This window comes from Aulostomus chinensis, chromosome 5 (assembly GCF_037954235.1).
Source record: "Aulostomus chinensis isolate RoL2024-O1b breed Wild chromosome 5, RoL_Achi_v1.0, whole genome shotgun sequence".
NCBI classification, from domain to species: Eukaryota; Metazoa; Chordata; class Actinopteri; order Syngnathiformes; family Aulostomidae; genus Aulostomus; species Aulostomus chinensis.
In genome coordinates, this window is record NC_141324.1 from 7,422,935 (window position 1) to 7,444,493 (window position 21,559).

Consider the following 21,559-nt stretch of genomic DNA (forward strand, 5'->3'; position numbering starts at 1 on the left):
TCACACTCACACACACACTCTCGCTCTCTCTCTCTCTCTCTCTCTCCCTCCCTCTGTCTCTCTCTCTCTTCTCATGGTTATTTAAGGAAATAGCGTCATCCCAGGGTGAGATGAGATGGTGTTTAACTTCACTGCTGGCTGATTTACCTACCTGCCATTAAATACCACCATACACACACCAAACACATTTCCAGAAATTTTCACACACGCACACACACACACACATACACACACACACACACACACACACACACACACACACACACACACACACACACACACATACACACAGGAAGGCAAAAACACAAAACACAAAATGTGACTGTTTATGATTGTTTGTTTTCTAGGAAATGCGGGATGGAATTAGAGCAAGGACAGAGTGTTGAATTAATGTGCATGTGTGTGTCTGTTATATCACAGAATTAACCTCATTCTATATCACACACACACACACACACACACACACACACACACACACACATCCCTCCTTCTCTCTGGCTCTCTGCATGGTAGCAGCCATCATTGAAAGTGACAGTGGGAATTTGGTCCAATTTGTAGTAAATCTTTCTTTAATGGTGACCAGAGCTCGCTGAATGAAAGAGCTGTGTGTATGGAAACGAACATGTGCGTTTGTGTGTGTGTTTCTATGCATGTATGTATGTGTGCGTGTGTCTGTGCCATGTCCTTTGCAGTATCGGTTCTTCTTTGTGTTTCTGTTTGATTCCTATATGTTCTCTCTTCTGTTCCTGCTGATTGTGTGTGTCTGTGTGCATGTGTGTGTGCGTGCATGCATGCACGTTTGTGTGGGTGTGTGAGTGAGAGTGCACACATGCAAATCTTTATGTGTGTGCGTCTGTGTGTGTATGATTACAACTGCCAGCATGTCCTCTCTTGTGACAGTGAGCTCTCTTTGCTTCTTCATGGGCCACAGCCTCTCATGTATGGACATGGAAATCACACACAGTTGAGCAAATGGAAATCTATCATGCCCTGTACACCTCAGGTGTCTCACGGGGGCAAAGTAATCTACATAGCCCTCATCCCTCCTCCTCCTCTTCTTACCCCTACCCCTCTCCGTCTTTCTTTCCCCCTCCTGCATGATCAATTTGCCTTCATTTGAGTGAGCCTCCACTTCTCTGGCAGAGGACTCAGACAGGCAAAAAGCAATCAGTATGTTGAGCCTAGAGGCACCCCTCCAGTCTCCCTTCCATCCAATCCCCCAACTCCCACCAATGAAAGGCTTAGACTCTCCCACCCACTTTTTTCCTCTCTCCTCTCATCTACTAGGTAAAGGATATATATATATATATATATATATATATATATATATATATATATATATATATATATATATATATATATATATACATACATATATATATATATATATATATATATATATATATATATACATATATATATATATACAACAGATTCATTTTTTGCAGCATTCAAATACTCCAGAATCCTTTTGCCTGAAGTGCAGAGTGTTTAGAAAACATGTGAAAAGACCACAACCTCTTAAGACTGGCTTCACACCGGATCCAACACTGTGGCAGCAGTGGCGGATCTTGTGGACCCCCCCCCCCCCCCCCCCCTTTCTGGAGGTAGCTGTAATTTGGACCTAAAAGCCATTAAGAAGGGTAAGAAGATTCTGAACAACCAACTCTTTCCTCCCTCTCCCTCTACTCAAACTCAAAACAAGCCGAAGATGTCGCCTACCAACAAGGGGGGGTATTGATGGTTTGTGTTGCCTCTGACTTGGCTGGACATCAGTACACACAGGCTCCAGCTGGGAAGCCAGATGAAGGTTTGTATCCTTGTTGCTGTGCTAGCGCCTCCTCTGGTTGGTGAGGTCACCTGTAAGGACAACATGACCCTCTTCATGCAACTGGTGAAACTCCTTGCTGTCTGATGAAAAGATGTACACTTGAGATGGAGGAAGCATGAGGAAGTGGAGCTTCCTGGAGTGGCAGAGGGGGTGGAGCTATGACCATGAAAACTTGGTAGGGTGAATTGGTGAGGAAAAACCAGGGTGAAAACCCCAAAAAATAGATTAAAAATATATTATACTTCTTTTATTCTGTTGATATAAAGTCCAACTAATTCATTAGTTTAGACAACACTGGTACCATTCACAGTTGCACGATTCCTACTTCATTTTTACATGAGTCAACCTTCAGGTTTAAATAAAGCAGCCTAACAGTGAAAGTTAGGCACATATGGAATTCTGACAGAGTGGGATAATATGTTAAAACAAGTTCTTTGAAGCACCAACATGTCCTCACCTGTCTCCCTGTTTTCACACACCTCATTACCTCAACATATCTTACATTTCTTTGTCTCCATCTTTCATTCCTCCCCTACGTCCCTGCTGTCAGCCTGTGTGCTTGTTTCACTTTGTTGTGCTGCTCATTTCCACGCTCCTTTCCTGGCTTTGACATGGCAGGCAGTTGGAATTTCCAGCCCCATAACCCTCGCCATCAAAAATTCATAGAACTGGGCAAACAGACGTGTGAAGCAGAGAGAAGAGGCGCCAGCACACCAACTCTACCATCCCTCTGTCTCTCTCTCTTTCCCTCTCCCTTCTTTCATCTTTCCCGCTGCTCAGTCTCTCTCTTTATGTTGCCCAGGCTTTCTCTCTCTCACCTCACATTTCATCTCCTTCTACCTCCCTCTTACCCCCGCCTTTTCGCTCCACTTTCATCTCTCTACCCCTTCCCTTCCCCCCTCCTCTTCTGTCACTGTGGCAATTTTCTCCCATCGTGGCAGACATGCAACCGCTGTCCTCTCTCCCCCTCTCTTCCTCTCTCCCTCTCCCTCCTTCTCTTGTCACTGTTTGACACTGTCAACAAGCAGGTAGAGGTGGCTGTTATTGTTGATGCCTCTGCACAGTTTCCAGGTAATGAATAAAATAGAGATAGAGGGAGAGAGTGATGAGAGAAGCAGGGAGAGAATGGATGGGGGTGTGGGTGGTGGTGGGGCTGATTCCCCTGCATTACATGGCAGCTTGACTGTGTCACCCATGTTTATTCTCTTTGTTGGTGGAGGTGAAGGCTCATTGTTCAGCTTTCATACACAAACTATATGCAAAGACTCATACACATCAAGATGCTGCACAGAGGCTGTGCACATAGTGGAGCAATAATGATGCATTTAAATATATACAAACACAAACATGCACACCACGTTAATGACAATTAGAAAAACATTCCGGGAGTACATTGTTTATTTCATGAGAAATTAATGAAAATGTATGGATTTGGGTCTGGCTCACCCCTGAATAACTAACTAACTGACTGCCTATTTACATGTTCAGTGTCGAGGTACCACTATGTGTCTAAAGCGGTAAAAATACATCACTTTTACTCTTTTTGTCTTAGACCTACATGATATGATTTTTTTTTACTGATACGGCTCACTGAATAGCCAATCAGAAAAACGCATTGTGAAAATTGTGAATTTCAGAAAGTAGCATTTTTCTTTATTTCCAAAACTTTTTAGAAGCCTGTGTACTTCATTTATTGATTGATGTTTCCTCATCATTGATGATGAACAAACAGGAGGAGGCTTGAGCAACACTGGATCCTTATGAACAGATATAAGCCATTGGACATATTTGCTGACTAATGCCATGCAGATGTTATCATGCATCCCCACTTTGTACCCTTCTGTTATTCTCCTCTGGACTCTTAAAGACCAATATCATAACATTAAGAGAACATTCTTCTAAAGTATTCCTTGCAGTACAGGACTGTCATCGTCCCTTCTCTCTGTTTTTGAGAGTGCACCACCCAAACATAGCCTTTTAAACAACTCACTGAAGTACTTAAATTATTTGATATTTTTCTGATCTATGTTATAAGCCAAAATATGTATTTTTAGCATGAATGAATCAAAATTTATCATCATCAAATGGTCTAATATGTATGATAACACAGTCAGCATATTAGATGGGATCTTTTAAAGGGGAAAAAATATACTATCAACATGTTCAGTTTTCAATTGGACATCCATTAAGGTGGGGTTCTCAAAAGAAATGTTTGTAGTAAAAATTAAAGTGGCAAAAGCTGGAATTGCTTTCTTGCTTCCAAACATAGATCAAGCTTCAGATTTGCTGGACTGCACATGTCAACTCTTGTGTTAATGTCCATGACAAACTACAACTCCAGCACAGGTTGTCTGCAAATCCAAATCTGTACGCGTGACAATCAGGTTGTCTGATTTACTCAAATTTGACAATGTTCCTCCAAAGCCACAGACAACATTTGAACTTGTTTTCCAAAGTATTAGAAGGCCAGGTTGAGGTTGTATGAACATTTCAAGATACTCTACAGCATTTTATATAATTTCTATAAGTAGAGACTGACTAATTTCTATCCGTCTGTGTGCTGATATATTTTATTCTTCTGCTAGCCTGGTTGTGAAGCACTTTGTAAATTCTGCTTGCAGATAAATGACATATAAATAAGGCTTTTTATTCTTATTATCCACTCATCCATCCATTGAAAAAGGAAATCCCTTGTCTACCAAGGCATGCTGTCAGATTAGGGGTCTCGCCCAATTCCGTTTCAGGCATCCTTCTCTCATGTTTTGCTACTGTCTGTCTGTCAGTCTGAGTGTGTGTGTGTGTGTGTGTGTGCGCGTGCACGCGCGTGCACGTGTGTGTGTGTGTGTGTGTGTGTGTGTGTGTGTGTGTGTGTGTGTGTGTGTGTGTGTGTGTCCAGGAGGGGGTCTGGACTGCTAACAGGGTCTCAAAGCAAACATGACAGCCCTGTCTGAATTTGTCAACGTCAAGTCTGTCGCAGTGCTTAGAGAAGCTCCAAGAAATGTATCTGTGTGTTCGGGTGAGAAGCAGTCAGAGAAGCTGAGGAGAACCGAGGGGGAGAAGAAAGGCCAGCAAAAATGAATGAAAGACAAAGTGGAATTAATGAAAATAAATCAGATGCTTGAAGTATCAAACATCAGAAGATACGAGATAAAATAATATATGAACTGAATTGAATTAACGTGTCACACAAACCTTTATCTATCCATTCACATATAACTACCAAATCACTCTTTCTTTCTTGAGGCTGCTCCGTTCCTCATTGTAATGTTTAAAAGCCAGCCAATTGTCCTCCACATATTTCCGAGTCAATGCGACCGCAGCCTGACTGCACTGGCAAATGAAATCACTGCAAAATCAGTTATGTCCTGATTTATTACTCATTCCAGTTACCATCAAATAGAGTAGAGGAACTGGGCAGATGGATAAACTATAAAAGAAAATGGAATGTGCAAACAAGTTGCAAAATAAAAGCTACTGTATTCAGGTACGGTGAGGTATAAAAAAATCTCATGGTTTTTCATGATTCACGAAGAAAATTCCTAGAAAAATTGTGTTTTTACTTTCCTGGAATATAACCCAAAGTTCACACACTCTCATTCATTAATATTGTGTCTTTTTTCCCTTCTTTCAGTAAGAACCCTTCACCCAAGGATGGAGCAGCTACTCCAGGAACCCCCAAGGTGAACAACATGATCACACACACACACACACACACACACACACACACACACACACACACACACACACACACACACACGTATCATTTTTAGGACATTCCAATGAAAAGCCCCAAACCCTAATCTTCTAGTCTTCCAAGGAGTCCTCAGCATAATGAGGAACATTTTAATTTCAATTTTATTTGAATGATTGTCGTAAGCCTCTGAACGCAGGACGTGACACTCAAAGCCCTTTAACAATCCTATAAACACCCTAAAAAAAAATTACTGATCAGATCTTTAAATATGTAAATGTAATTAATGAATATTTTCTGAAATGTTTTGTTGTGCAAATTTTCATAACTATTTTTCTTGATAATTTTCCAATCGATTTCCGAATGGTATTTGACTCATGGCACTTACTGAATTTGCTGGGGAATTTAGATTAGGAAATTAGTCAGAAAACAAACAAACAAACTAAGAAACATACAGATGAATGTGTGGACTGGCTGTGGCCAATAAATGTTCCCATTGGGGTTCCAGAATATGAACACCCCTTTCTTGAGGCTTTGGTCAGTGTTTTCTAAGGACACACAAAGCAGGTTTGTTTTAAGTTTGAACTAAAGAGGATGTGAAAGTCAGATGTGCTGCTTGTAAGAGCACATCTGACATGCACATGACTGCACAACAGCCTTGGAATAATTGAGCATACCCATTTTCATTCCCCCACACCTCTGGCTACTGACCTAAGCTTAGAGCAGCTCTCACAAAATGTGGGTGTGCTGTACTTGAGAAAGGTAGACAGAGCCAGGTTGAGGGGTGAGCTCTGCCTTTCCTCTCTGGCCGTGACTATGCATCTCAGAGCTGTTGTTTAGTATTCAGCGGCAAGCTATGGAGAACAGAGAAGGCCAGGCCGATACACATGAGCCCACTGTTGCTGCCTCCTCCCTGGCATACATCACCCACCAGTGTTAGACCAGAGATTAACTCCAACGCACCTCCTTACGGGTCCTTTGGGTCACTATCCGGACCCCTGTTTTTGTCAGTATGAAATGTGTTGGGGCCACACACACTCTTTGACTATGGATTAAAGTGGCAAAATAAAGATCAGAAATGTTTTTTTTTCTTTTAGTTTAAATTCACTAACGATGTGTTAAAAAATGACCTACTAGAATACACCTCGACTGTGCAACCTTCTGGTATATAATCATTTTGCATGTTGATTTAATTAGTTGGTTTAAAATACCTACATTTCAATGGGAGCTCTTCATTCATAACCGTCTCATAGAATACTGTTAAATGTCATACTCTAATGATCAAACTTACGCATATTCCCAGAACGCCCCCAGGTAAATGATTCCTGGCCTTTTTAAACCCTGATGAACGTGAAAAAAAGACCTCGCACACACATACACACCCACTGTCTCACACAATCACACACACGGACATACACACCCACTCGCGCGCACACACACACATACACTGAGGCATAAAAGCACCATGCATAATGTCCAATTTACTATGGCAGCACTGGAGGTTGGTCATTTCTCACATATTATTATTAGATTACTGCTGTCGAGCACTTAAGCCTCTGCTCTGCCCCTTTCCACTTGATTAATAGGAGACAACTGTAAATACAAATATTTCATAGCTGCCTTGTTAAAAAAAGCAGCAGCACAGGCACACATAACAGAGGCCATGCACACACACACACACACACACTCACACACACACACACACACACACACACACACACACAAACACACTGAAAGCCTTGTAAATGACATTGCTCCTCTTCTCTTGTTTTTTCTGTCACCTCTTTCCTTTACCTCCCGGTTCCCTAGGTTGGATATCATTTCACATGTGTGCTTGTTTGTGCAGGCGTGTGTGTGTGTGTGTGTGTGTGTGTGTGTGTGTGTGTGTGTGTGTGTGTGTGTGTGTGTGTGTGTGTGCGCGTGTGTGTGTTTGGTATGTGGTGGCAGGACAGATTTATGAACAGGCAATGTCCTAGTGTTAGACAGTTACGCTCCTCCTTTTCATATGTTTACCGTTCCACCTCTCTTCTCCTCCTCCCCTCTTGTTATTCCTGCATCTTCTCTTTCTTCCCTAACTCTTAACGTCCCATAAACATTAACTCCAATCAGTGGAAGGGATTTTATAGACAAAGTCAGGCAGGTTACAGTCATTATGATTGATGTGTCATCCCAGCATCTGTGGCAGTAACACTCCTGGAATTGTCCAAGGGTAAATTTTCCCTTGGAGATCCGTTCTAATGCAGGAAGATATGATTCCATGATTATACCATTTTATCACTGTTTTCCTAAATATCCCAAATGTAAATCCAATATTTTCCATTTTAACTTTCAGGGAATAATTATTTGTTTGCTTTCTAGCAGTTGACCTCACGCTAGTGTTTGCCAGGGTGCTTTCACATAGGTAAAGACTGCAAGCAGGGGAAATGTCTAACATGAATCAATTAACAAGTCATGTCTAGTTGTTTAAACAAAAAGTTAGCTGCTTGTCTGCTAGCCTCATATTTTCATGAGTTTTCAACTTTATAAGTATGTCTCCATATGAAAGCCATTAAGTATATGATCTCTCTTCCTGTCTCTCTCTGACTCCAGTCGATGCTGTTGTCAGTGCACATCAAGCGTGAGGGAGAGTCTCCTGTGGTCTCACCCCTGTCGTCTGAGGATGCCCACCACTCTGACAGATACCAGGTCACACACACTGACACTCACACACAGATACCAGGTCACTCACAGACACACACTCACACACACACACACACACACACACACACACACACACACACACACACACACACACACACAGGAACAGGAACTGAGGACTACATGATGGTCCTACTTGGCAGGATCGTTTACAGTGACATATTACCTTGAAAAATTTGTGCTCGTTATTAGTGGAGGATCATAATCATCCATTAAAAAGGTGGAATATTATGGTAATCTCAAATGTTCCAACCATAACTGCGGGTTTTAAGTTGTTTAGGTTAATATGTTATTTAGGTTGATTTATATTGTAAAATTCTTACTAAAATGAGAAACTGCAACTTTGTGAGGTGCATTTAGGACACTGCACAGAACATTTTGTTCAGTTGTCAGTTGTGAGATCACTAAATAAGCTGGGAAATTCAGCGTACCAACACAGCTACATGTTCGGATCCCAAGTAGCAGTGTTGCTGCCTGAAGAGAGATTCACAACGATGGGTTTTCTCGTTTTAGAGGAATTGCAGAGGTTTTTAGCAAGTTTGGCAAAAGTTCTCTGATGCTTGTATCACAAAGAGAATGCATATTTAATATACCAGCAATATCATCTATGACGACCATTTCTACTTCATGGCACCCTTTCTTGTGACAGGCCATATGATAAAATGAAATAAAATTGTTTTGCTTTATCTATTCATGACACTGTTCCCTGATTGATATACAGGCCCTGGAATTAAATAAATACAACCAACAGGTTCTTTTAAAATTTATGGATATGTGCTTCAAGAGCTTTTTCATTATTAGCCAAACCCCAGCCTGATATACCAAACTGAGCTTCTCAAATACTGTAAGTTGATGGAAGATTATTTTTGAAATAAAATTGAATTATGTCAATGGTTTGAATGTGCGTTCTGCATATAGAGTAATGTTAACTAAAACAAAAAAACACATTCCCTTGTAAAAACTCAGGCACAACTTGAAATCAGTTCATCACTCATGAACCACCGATGGCCCCCAGTGCAGTGGTTGAGAAACACTGATCTATATATCCTCACAATGTGCTGAGGCTGTACAGTCAATGCCAGTCTGTTATTTATGTCACTTAGAAAGCATTCAGACCAGCCTACCCCCCTGTATATTTAAAACTGCACTTTGAAATAAATCAATTTACTAAACTTAAATAAATTCAAAGCATGTGAGGATGCAAAGATAGATCATCTCTGATAATTGGGTTGCTGTGTTAATAATTAATCACTCTACTGAATTTGGTCATAATGTTTGAATTTCTGTGGATATAATTAAAATGTATATTAGCACTTGAGCAAAGAATTACAACAGATTTTACTAAAGTTGATCAACAATCCCTATAAATCTGGCTGGTAGTCCTTTAACACCTCCCTTACTGCTTTTATCTCTTATATTCATCAAAGTTTGTTCGGGTAATTCTTCCAGTCATGATATATTTGCGGGTTAAGTGGGTTTCCCCCCTTACACCATAAAATTAGAACTATTAAGTCCATGCAGACGTTACATCCATACGTTCTGGTTGACACAGCTCATAAAGGCCTTATAGCTATAAAGTAGATTTTCTCATTAAGTGAAACTGCTGAAATCACCTTATATTATACAAATGATTAAGTCAATGGGGACTCTTTTTACCACCCGCAGAATGAAGCATAATGGCAGACTTTGCCACCTTCTTTCTGCCTGTCAGTCTGCCTTACTACTCCTTTTCCCCTCCTCTTCTAAAAATCTGACCTACTGCCGCCATTCAATGAGTGCTTCATAATGATACGATAGGAGCGGCGATGCGTGGCAAGTGGGCCTATAACTCAAGTGGCAGTGGGAGGGGGTCTGAGAGGAGGGGGAGACTGTCGGCTGTTGTTGATGGACGATGGGCTGACAGCGAGAGGACTGAACTGCTGGCTACTTAGCGTTGCCGTGTCAGAGAGAGGGCGTTCAGCAGCATTCGACTGGGGGGTGCTTTAGTCAGCACATAAACTTAGTCTGGGTTTCAATCCCAGTAGACCTGAGGCACAAATTTCACAACTGACTGAAATAGAGAAGAGGCGTCTGCCCTCAATTAATTAATTTCATGATGCCATACTTTTAATGATGAGGTCATTTTTTTGGGGGGTAAATTAAAGCAGACTGACTCACACAAGACCCCATATGATGCAGATAAATGATTGACATTTTTCAAATTCAAGCTACTTCATACTTGAACTCTGCTGCAATTCTTTCTTTATAAATGACTGTATGACTTCAACTGTATTACACTAACCATTACATAAAATAAAAAAAAAAATCGAATCTTGCAAATTGCATTTTAAAGATTAACCTGGTATTATCCAGTCTTTTGGCTTGTGATTGCTTGGGGGGGGGGGGGGGAGGCTTGTTGGACATTCTTTTCACATCGAGAAAACTACAGTACATTGTAAATTAATGTAGTAGAACTTTGTTTAATTATTTCCAAAGTAAAATATCAGTGGTATGACCCCTAAGATTTGTGATGGTCCTTAGTAAAGGGGCAGTCTTAATGCATTAAGTGCAAATTATTATAAAAAAAAATCAGTTAGTATTCCATCCATCCATCCATTGATTGATATTCGTGTTTAATATATATATCTATAGAGAGAGAGAGAGAGACAGACAGACAGACAGACAGACAGAGTCATGTATTTAGTCATATATATAATTGTATTTTACTGATAATATACTGTTTTCTTTGATATTTTTTAAATACTTTTTAAAGCATATTCCTCGCACACCACTGAGAGCTGCATATAATGAGCTCCGGTTTGATGTGCAGCTGTAAATATTTTGCAGTAAATTCAGAAAACTCCAGGAAACTCCACCTTTTAAGTCAATTTCAACCATAACTGTAAGAAGAATATGTCTTCTGATTGTCATGTTGCTCTGTAATAGTTCTGTAGAGGAAGTTGTAGTTTCAGTAGCAATGTAGTTTCGTACAATACAAAACATCTCCCGTCAAGTCTGACGTCTCAGCTGGTCACTATGTATTGAATGAAACCCGCTGCTTCCCCCTAGTGTCCAAGGCTCGGAACAACTTGTGAGGATTCCCTACTTCCGGTTGCAATGCGTCACATGATCAAAACAAGCCAACATGGCGTCGGGCTGGAGTTGTATTCGGCTATACGGGCGCCACTTTCAATCCTTTCCCATCCGTATTAAAATGTAGTTCCAGAATGCTGTTTGTAGTTATGTGGAGTATCTGGAAACACACTCGGGGACTTTGAGTCAGCGAGTTTTGACGGCTGTTGAAGGAGCCATGAATGAAACGTCACAGTAATGGAGGAAGTGGAAAACAAAAGAGAAGTAGGTTTATTATTAATGTTAGCGTGTCCCGCTATCAGCAGACACCCGCTCAGCATCCAAAGCAATCTGCTTCTGAAAAGTTCTTGTTAATGCTTTGAAACTCGTTTGACTGATTCCTGATAATTTAATGTATCTTTCTTCTTTATTTTTTTCTCTTTTGCTTGCAGACATTTTTACGGGTTCGAGCTAACAGGCAAACAAGATTGAATGGTATGTACACAGAAGGTCTCAGCTCTTCACTGTCTCTGAACATGCTGCTTTAATACACCTGCAACTATTACATTTGTACAGTGTTGTAGTTCCTTTAAGAGTATTGTGCTGGTTTATGTCAAAAACATGTTTAAAAAGTGTTATATTTAGGATCCATTATTCTTTTGGCTTGACTACATTTATTGCAGTTTAATCAGAAATAAGGCCAATCATATATATATATATGTGTGTATATATGTATATATGTGTGTATATATGTATATATGTGTGTATATATGTGTATATATGTGTATATATATATGTGTATATATGTATGTATATATGTGTATATATGTTTGTATATATATATATATATATATATATGTATACTTATACACATATATATGAATGCCAAATAATCCATAAACAAGTAGGTAATAATTGATCATATCACTTCTGTCAAAGTACAGCAAATAAAGTTGCAATGTATCATCTCAATGTTAGCTTTGATGGAATGTCTATCAGTATGTATTATTCTATATTGACACAGTGACTTCTGTGTCTGTTGTTTGTAATGAGTCACAAGAGGAGCAGTGAAGCACCACTCAGTCTGGGTGTGGTGGTGATAAACATTCAGTGGTGGCCCTATATAATTTAATCTAGATTTTAAAACACTAAAAGTCTCCACCATCAGGGGTGTCAAACTCGTTTAGCTCAGGGGCCTCATGGAGGAAAGTCATGGCATAATAACTAAAAATGAACGGTAACTTTAGATGGTTTTCCTAATGTTAGTGTGGTCCAAAATAGTACAAGCACATTCAGAAAATGTACACATCACAAACAATGCTCTCGACAAAACACTCCAAATTGGTTGAAAATTCTGAGGACAAAAGTAATGCAATTTCAAGAAAACATTGCCTCGGTGATTGAAACTTTGTATTTTGTTCAATCCAAGATAGGCTGTGACTTGAAGTCGTTTGCCTTTGTAGATAAACTGACACAAAGTCAAACAACTCTTCTAGGTATCAAATACCATCCATCTTCTAATGTTAATTCTGTCAAGGGTTGTGTGTGTGTGTGTGGGGGGGGGGGGGGGTGGGGGGGGTGGAGCCGATCCCAGCAGCCTTCAGGTGTGAGGAAGGGTTCACCCTGGACAGGTCACCAGTCCATGTCAGGGCCAACACATAGAGACAGACAACCATTGGCTCTCCCAGCCACGCCTACGGTCAATTTAGAGTCTGGATTAACCTGGTCCCCTCTTGATGTCTTTGGACTGTGGAGGAAGCTGGAGTACCAGAGAGAACCCAGCAGGAACAGGGAGAACATGGAGACTCACACAGAAAGACCGTTTGGCCGAGCCGGGACTCGAACCAGAACCTGTTTGCTGTGAGGCGACAGTGCTGACCACTTCACCGCCGTATCAGATAGCTCTTTGTCATTTCCACATCTTAATTCTGAGCTAACTCACCACACCATACCAACTGAAACTATTCAAGAGGGTTGTTACTCCCTGCCTTGTCAACTAAACTATTTATTGATAGAAAAATAAAAGCTGTGCAATGCATGAACAATTTCAACAAACCAAACTTATGAACTATGAATTATTACAGTAAATCTCACACAGTTCAATTTCTTGAAATCTCCACAGAAGATACTTATTTTCACACAACTATCAGGGTGCATATGTTTCTTGTGCAGCATGTGAAGTGCATTCATCCCACTGTTTACTCAACTCCTGAAACCTGGAATCTTTTAGCTTCCACAAGTCCATCAATATCAGGCGTCACATCCTGAGTGGCTGCCAATTTCAGAATGTCATTCAAATGCTTGTGCGTGATGCTTGAGGACAGCTTTGTTTTATTGATGCTCATTGCAGAGAAAACTTGCTCACAAAGACATGTGGTTCCAAACATGCACAACACTTTTGCAGCAAGGGTTGTCAAGTTGGGGTAACCTGGCGGGAGATACTGATAAAATGTGTCCAAGCCACCTGCGGCAAATTCTCCCTTCAAATCTGAGTCACACTGCAAGTCTGTTATTTCAAATTGGATGTTGACGGGCAGATCAGAGGTGCTCATGGTGAATGGCGAGCAAAGAACTTTGAAGTCTTTCTCAAGTTCACCAAAAATCCGAAAGCGTTGCTCAAACTTGCGCAATAGTCCTGTTATTTTTATCTTTGCGCACACGTCTTTCACACAAGGAAAGTGAGCAGCATCACCACCCGTGAGTTGTCTACCACAATGACAGCTTCAACGTGAATGCACATATGCACTCATAATACTGTGTGACAACTTTGTTGCGCCCTTGCAGCATTTTGTTCAAGTTATTCAAGTGCTCTGTCACATCCACCATGACTGCAAGGTCCTGTGTCCATTCTGTGGACTGAAATTCTAACACTGGTTTGCCCCTTTTTTCCATGAGCTGTTCAATTTCTACTCGTAAATCTAAGACACGTCTCAGCACAGTGCCTGAGCTTAAGCATCTTACCTTGGTGTGGTATGGCAGGCACCACAACTCCACAACTCCGTGGATGAATATGGCCAGTTGCGCAACATCTGTAATGTCCATGCTTTCATCAGTTGCAACTGAAAGGGCAATAAATTACTTTACTTTGCGGTTAAATTGGCTGTCCAAACTCATGGAAAGATCAGAAATCCTGTCTGAAACTGTGTTTCTTGTTGAAGTGATATTTGCAAAAGCCTGACTCTTTTCAGGGCACACAATCTCTGCAGCCTTCAGCATGCATGTCTTTACAAATTCACCCTCACTAAATGGTTTTGAAACCGGTGCAATTTCATTAAATACTAGGTAGCTAGCTTTCACTGCAGCATTACTGTTCTCGGCTATGAGGAAACACAGTCTGCTGTTTCTTCAGACCCGCCAACAGTTCATTCACCTTCTTCCTTCTCTGTTGTCCTTGCAAGTTGCAGTGCTTTTCGGCACGTAGAGTCTCATGGTTGCGCCGAAGGTTATATTCTTTCAGCACTGAAACATGCTGTGAACACACCAAACACAGGTTTTCCCTTTCACTTCCGTGAATAAATAGGACGGTGATAGTTTTTCTTAGAAACCTAAGCACTCTGTGCCAACTTTTCCCTTTTTTTTTTTTTACAAAGACATTTTGGGACAGTGAGGGTGCCAAAGCACATCATGTTCAGAGTAGAAGACGTAATAGGTAGAACGACAACATCGTACCCAAAGGCTAGCTGTACCTTCTATACTTGCTCAGCCCAAGTATTAACAGTTTGCTCGCTGAACAGAATTGCTATTGCGACATCCAGTGGACACATTTAGAACAACAGTTTCGTTCAATGAAAAATTTGACATACTCACTTTTGTTTTTACTTTTGCAAAAAAAAATCATCTTGCAGGCCAGATTAAACCCATTAATGGGCCTGATCTGGTCCGCAGGCCGTAAGTTTGACACCCCTGAATTATATTTTTCAAGGCTTCATGTAGAACACAGCTAACATAATTGGAGCTGCTCAGAAACTAGGAAGACAACAGCTGTGAAAAATGAAAATAATGATGGCTAAATTCTATTGAGCTGTGGGATCTTGGTATAGTGCCTAGCAGGGAGACATATTTTTGTTGACCAGCCTGGAATTTAGCATCTCTGTGGGAACCCTTGACCAAAAGCCAATTTTATCCAGGTTTTTGATTATTGCAGAAAATAAGATCTGTGGGAGACAAAAATTTATTTGACTTGCTCTTTTTTTCAGTAAGATAATCATTGAATCAACATCATTTTGCAAATGCTAGAAGTACAAAGCTAGTGTTAGGCTATCAGTGAACTACATGATAACACTGATGACTTCACCACAACTAGCTTCTCACTTCTGCTTTCATTTTGACTATGCGTAAGTTCCGAGACAACCTCTGTAGTACCCTTAAGCCACTTATTAGCAACTGCTCTTCATAAGACGAATAAACGCCTCGAAATGAACATGTGTGGCATTAACTTCAGCATTTTGAGACAAACCATCAAAGAACCACTAACCTTTTTCAAGGCATCAACTGAAAATCCACTGACTTTTAGTGAAGGTTCGGGGATGGTCAACAATGCCGACCTACTTTCAGGTTTTAAGACTCCTTCCGATGCTGCTCCATTGATCATACTTGCTTGGTGTCACTCTGTTGGTATTAGTTTAACTCCAATCAGGCACTGCAACAAAGAGGCTACTTCTGTCATTTATTTCAACATGGATAGTGTGTTTAGGTCACAGGGTTTGGGGCCACAATTGGTGTGTGTTAATTTTGGTCTCTGTTAGCAACAGTCAGCTGTTTTCTGAGACGCAATTCAAGTGCTGCCACCTCCCAGATTTTCAGTCAGAGCTCATGACATGAACCAGTGAGGACTAACTTTAAACTTCACCCTCCGTTACTTTCTTTCCACCTTCATGTGGAACCAGGAATCGTCCTCAAGTTAGGCATTATGGGTGAGTGGGAGGCAGGGAGGGAGGGCCAAGACCCCTGCCAAACTTAATTAACAGCCTTTTCCCTTCTCTATTTAACAACGCTTCCCTCAATTAGCATCAGAGATTGAATGAGTGTGTGTGAGGGGCTGCTCCTCTTTTTTTAACCCTCTGTGCCTCACAGTCTCAAAAGCCTTCCCATGTAGTTACGGCATCTTACCTCACAGTATGTTGCCTTCCTATTCTCCCTCCATCCATCGCTGTGGTCCCTTATGGCTTCCCTTGCTTTCCGAGCCAGCTAAAAATTAATGTCCCTGTGCGCCATTTGCAGTTAAGAAAAAAACGACAGAGACTCGGAGCACAATGACGGCTGTTCTGCTCTGTTAAATTTCTAATTAAGTGTGTGTGAGAGCGAGAAGGGTGGGGGAGCTATGACAGAAGTGAGAGGGAGAAAAGAACAGAATAGAGTTCTATTGAGGAGCCTTGTCACACTGCATATGGTCAATTCCAGCAAGATTTAGTTTCCCTATAAAACCCTGAGGCCTTAACTGTGTCTTAACAGTGATTAAGATCATTGAAAACTAAACTGATTTGTCTTGCCTGTCTCTTTCTCTGACCCCCCAGCTCGTATAGGGAAGATGAAGAGGAGGAAGCCTGAGGAGGGGGGCCAGGTATGTCCGCTGTGCAGTGCCCCATTGGCTGGGAGCGAGGAGGAGATGAGTAGACATGTGGAACAATGTCTGATCCAGGTAGTACAATCCAGGCTTCCGAGCCCTGCCTACCGCCAGTCGGACAGCTTATCAACCCCTCTCTTCTTGTAGATGCTGTTCAGTCACCTCTTAACTTCTTGTAAAAGCTGTCCAACCACTTTTGTACATTAGTGCACACACCATCCAGTAGCCATGTGTACTCTCTGTCGAGTGAAGGTAATGCATCCATAACGTATGGGAATAACTGGTTCTCAGCTGTAAAGTAGCTTGTTTATCATACACTTTGCCACGGCATTGCTGGCATGAACATTATTTTAATGTAGCAAGCCCATATCTGCAGTTCATCCCATATGACATGGCTGCATCGTAAGTAGTAGTATGTAGATCCTGTATTAGCAACACTCACATCTGGAGGTTGTGTCGACAAGGCTTTGCTTGCTGTAGATTTAGAACAAATCTAAATCAGATTCCTGTCACCTCCCCTCTCTATCTCATAATTAATACATTTGTGAAAGCCTTTCCTGTTGTCTGTTTTAAGTGTAGTACAACAGAGATAAATCATTGCCACTAATCCTCACCCTCTGACTGCAATCATTCAACTAGCTGTAGACACTAATACTTCTTCTCCAGTACTGTACCATGCCATGTGAGCTGTGTTTTATTTCCTTGCACTGTGCTGAAGAGAGAACTTCACCCTAAAAGTGTATTTTGCCTGTCATTTACTCAAAAAATAAATATCTTTAGGTCAAGGATAATGTTTTCAAAAACTCTCCAAAAACATATATGTAACAAACTCAACCACATCATCTGTTATGACCCATATTTTTTATGTAGTTCAACAATCCATAAAAAAACAATAACAAACTAAAGCACTTCTGGTTCGGTGCTGTCATGCTGGAGTGTGGAAAAGCTCAAGTGAGTTTGTTAAAATGTGCACACGATGATGATGTGAGTGGCAAATGAACTCATCTCAAAATATCCCGCTAAAGTAGTCACGGCAAACACACCCCACAACTTGGAAAAATGAGAAAAAGACATTACAATATAATTTATACTTTTAACAAAAAGGTTTTAATATCAGTGTATTGTACCATCCCGCTAATTTTTCATTCAAGTTGTCATCCCCATCCTCTTTCTGGCATCAATGCCACATTTTACAGCCAAAACGTAAAATGTGACCTGCTCTTTTTCTGATCCGCTCGATGCTTTACCTTGTTGAGCAGTTATCCAGTTCCTTTCACAGCTTCACATGCTATGGTACGGTAAAATTAAGATTGTGTACTGTAAGTTGCTCCAATGTGGAAAAGATCCCTCTGTTTACAATAAGATGTAATTGACATGTGTCCTTGGTGTGGATTTGTGTGTGTGTGCGTGTGTTTGTTTGTGTGTGTGTGTGTGTGTGTGTGTCTCAGCGTGAGGGCGCATTAGCCGATGATGATTCTGCAGATATGGATGGCGAGAATGGGCGTGGCTTTGAGGAGTATGAGTGGGCAGGGCAGAAGAGGATCAGAGCTACGTCTTTGCTGGAGGGAGGATTCAGAGGTACACACACACATAGACACACACACATTCGTGGCAGCTGGTGTACCCCATCTCTTGTGCTTCTTTGAGCACCAGTGGTTAGGGCTGGTGTGCGTGCGCCGTGGTTACTGATACATTTTTGGACGATAACTATCACAGTTTACAGTGTTACTTATCAATGTCATGCTTAAGTTGATTGCGTTTGGTGTGGGGGGTTACAACAATTCTGGACCAGCTGCAATGAATCTACTATTTTGGCCTGACTCTGTGACATTTGGGATCTTGTTCTGTCCATTTTGATGGATGGGTCAACAATTTTTTGGGAACCATTTGCTGCCCCCAACATTCACCAACATTCTCTTGACTTGACCCACTTCTCTGCTTGATGAGAGAAACTCTAATCAGTGACTCTATCACTCGAAAAGCCATAATACTCCTGTCAACTGTGATCATTTTGGTCACTATAAATGTTCATACCTGTTCATGACTAATGGGTTGGCTATCATTCGGTTGCTAGGTGACCCGCCACTGCTCCAAAGCTGCATTCAGTCAGCAGAGTGTGTCATGCATATTGAGTCAGTGGGCCAGCTCCTGTGTGCTTACTCCTTCTTTTCTTGGCTCATTCATCATCTACTCTCTTGTTGTCCAGAGTGAGCAGTGTTAGTTCTTTGAGACCTGAGCCTAATGAGACCAGGGGTGTAATAGTGCCAGTTGTCTGGTGGCAGCATGGGTTAGCCTGGTGTCAGCCCAGCTCGGATCAACTCAGCCCTACACAACCATCTTAGCAAGGAAAAAGAAAACACATTTAGCGGGGCAATTGACCTGCTGGTCATAGCTCAGTGTGTGTATAGGGTTACACATATGTGCACAACCAGAAATGCAATTATAGAAGTGGATGGCCAAGCTGGTCATTGGGGAGCACAACAGCTGCTCTGTCATATAGACAGTGCTCCCACCTCTTATTGGTCTCTCCTCTAGAGTTCTTCAAACTTTTGTTTCTATTATGTTAAAATCATTTCTCTCAATTTAATTTCCTCATGTTGTATGCATTTCCTGCAAGTCACCTCTTTTATAAATAAGGCTGAAGGTCAAATTAAAATAAACTTAGGTTGATTGGTGTCTAAAAATGCTCTGTTTGCTAGCTGCTATCAAATATGTGGGTCTTCATTTTTTATTCTGATCTGATCATTTCTGAATTGAAATGTGCTACAAAGTAATTTATAGAGGCTGTATGCACTGATTGGTGACATGTTTCATGTTACTTACATGTTACTCAAGAAATAGAATGGAATCTTGCTTGGTGCATGGATCAGCCCCATCATTTCGATATCTGATCTGTGAATAACAACAGTATTGGTACTTGAATTGAATATTCCCGATTCAGTATCCTATCTCTTTCCACTACAGCCCTGATGACATGCAACATTAGATTTCAAGTTAACAGCTGAATTTAGTCCCACTTTTACTCTTCCCTCAACTCAGACCTGTTTAAATTAGCTCACAGGTCAGCTCACAGCAACATCATGTGACTCTTCTAGACAGCAGAAAGTTTGGCAGCTAGAATATGATTGTGGGGCGGCACAAAGTCCAAAGATATACAGTTGGGGACTAGGCTGATTGGATACTCTAAATTGGCCGTAGGTATGATTGTGAGGGACTGGCGACCTCTCCAGGGTGAACCCCACCTCTCGCCTGAAAGCCGCTAGGATCGGCTTCCCGTGACCCTAAACAGGATAAGTGGAAGAAAATGGATGGATGGAATATGATTGTATGAAACAATGTGTCTTGAATCTGTTTAGAGGAATATTTTGTGTAGCTGAAGTTGATAACTCATATTCAATTCATATTTTCATGTGGGGATTCTGACCCAAACACATGCTTTTTGAACCACTATTTTGAAATGGTGAATCTTAAAGCGGTCTGATGGTCGGTAGCTGCTTTAAACAAGTGTTAGGAGATGAGTTAAAAATTTTCCATGAAGCCATATCAGTCCATCAACCGATGATAGCCAGTGCATTGCAGATGTTGGCACTAACGTAATGCACCTCCCCACCTGCCCCCTAAGCAGATGCAGTTATGGGGGGCTCCTAGCAAAGAAATAACAGAAAGACATTGCCCTTTTCAGACTATTAGGATTAAAGTGGATTTCACCTGCAAGCCAAAAGGCAAGGCGAGGCAAGTTTATTTGTATAGCAAATTTCAACGACAAGGCAATTTCAAAGTGCTGTACTTAAAACAAACAGCAAGTAAAAGCAACAGGCAACATAAAAAGCTTATTCCAGATATGTGGAGCATAACTAAAATGAAACACTGCTTCTCCATGTTTCCTCTCAGGTCATCTGGGACAGGTCTGCTTTCTGTTCCCAGATGACCTGATAGGAAACATGGAGGTCTGGATGGTTCATAGCGTACCAGCAGATCAGAAATCTATTTTGGCCCTGAGCCATACAGGGCTTTGTAGACCAACAGAAGGACCTTAAAGTCAGCTCTCTGACAGACAGGAGCCAGTGCAAAGACTTGAGGACGAGAGTGATGTGATCCACCCTCCTGGTCTTAGTGAGGATTCAAGCAGTGGCATTTTGGATCAGCTGCAGCTATCTGATGGATTTTTTAGGGAGGCAAAGTGAAGACGCTGTTACAGACACTGTTAACCCTTTATATATTCTTCAGGTGATAGTAGGATGACTTTGTAATTGTCTTAATGTGGCTGTTGAAGTTCAGGTCTGAGTCCATGAATACATAAAGATTTCTGGCTTGGTTTTTGGTTTTTAACATTACTGACTGAAGCTGAGCACTCGTTCTTCTTTGGCTCCAAAAACAATTACTTCAGCTGAAGAACATTCTGGAACATCTAATCATTGATTTGTTCAATGCATTTACTCTTTGGTGGGAGTGGACCATAGTCCCCAGGTGATATGTTGTGTAAATCTGTGTGTCATCTGCATAATTATGGCAGGATATTAGTTGTTTTTTTTTTCATTATTTGAGCCAGTGGGAGCATGTAGATGATAAACAGGAGAGGCCCCAGAATAGAGCGGGCGACTCCATGTGTCATTTTTATCTGCTCATATATGTAACTGTATGTAGACACAAAGTAGTCCCTGTTCTTTAAGTAGGATTCAAACCAGTTTAATACTGTGCCACAGAGTCCTACAAAGTTTTCCAGTCG

At 41.2% G+C, this 21,559-nt stretch overlaps 1 protein-coding gene and 1 long non-coding RNA gene across 6 annotated transcripts in view; one reads left to right on the forward strand and one right to left on the reverse strand.

Annotated features, from left to right (window-relative positions):
- The window catches only part of rnf220a (ring finger protein 220a), a 191,710-nt gene that overhangs the window by 141,610 nt on the left and 28,541 nt on the right, over positions 1-21,559 (forward strand). For 2 of the 5 annotated variants that reach the window (XM_086202838.1, XM_086202840.1), the window contains exons 4-8: positions 5,463-5,511; positions 8,112-8,207; positions 11,723-11,765; positions 16,784-16,830; positions 18,282-18,411. In XM_086202838.1, coding sequence (XP_086058964.1) covers positions 5,463-5,511; positions 8,112-8,207; positions 11,723-11,765; positions 16,784-16,830; positions 18,282-18,411 — 365 coding nt within the window. Of the gene's footprint in view, positions 1-5,462; positions 5,512-8,111; positions 8,208-11,309; positions 11,556-11,722; positions 11,766-16,783; positions 16,909-18,281; positions 18,412-21,559 lie in introns of those variants that run through there. The other 3 variants (XM_086202837.1, XM_086202839.1, XM_086202841.1) reach the window with 2 other exon arrangements.
- Positions 1,723-14,741, reverse strand: LOC147261010 (uncharacterized). Its single transcript, XR_015115673.1, has 3 exons — positions 14,641-14,741; positions 14,232-14,329; positions 1,723-1,860 (listed from the first exon to the last, which is right to left on the reverse strand). It is a non-coding gene; the product is annotated as an uncharacterized LOC147261010 (long non-coding RNA).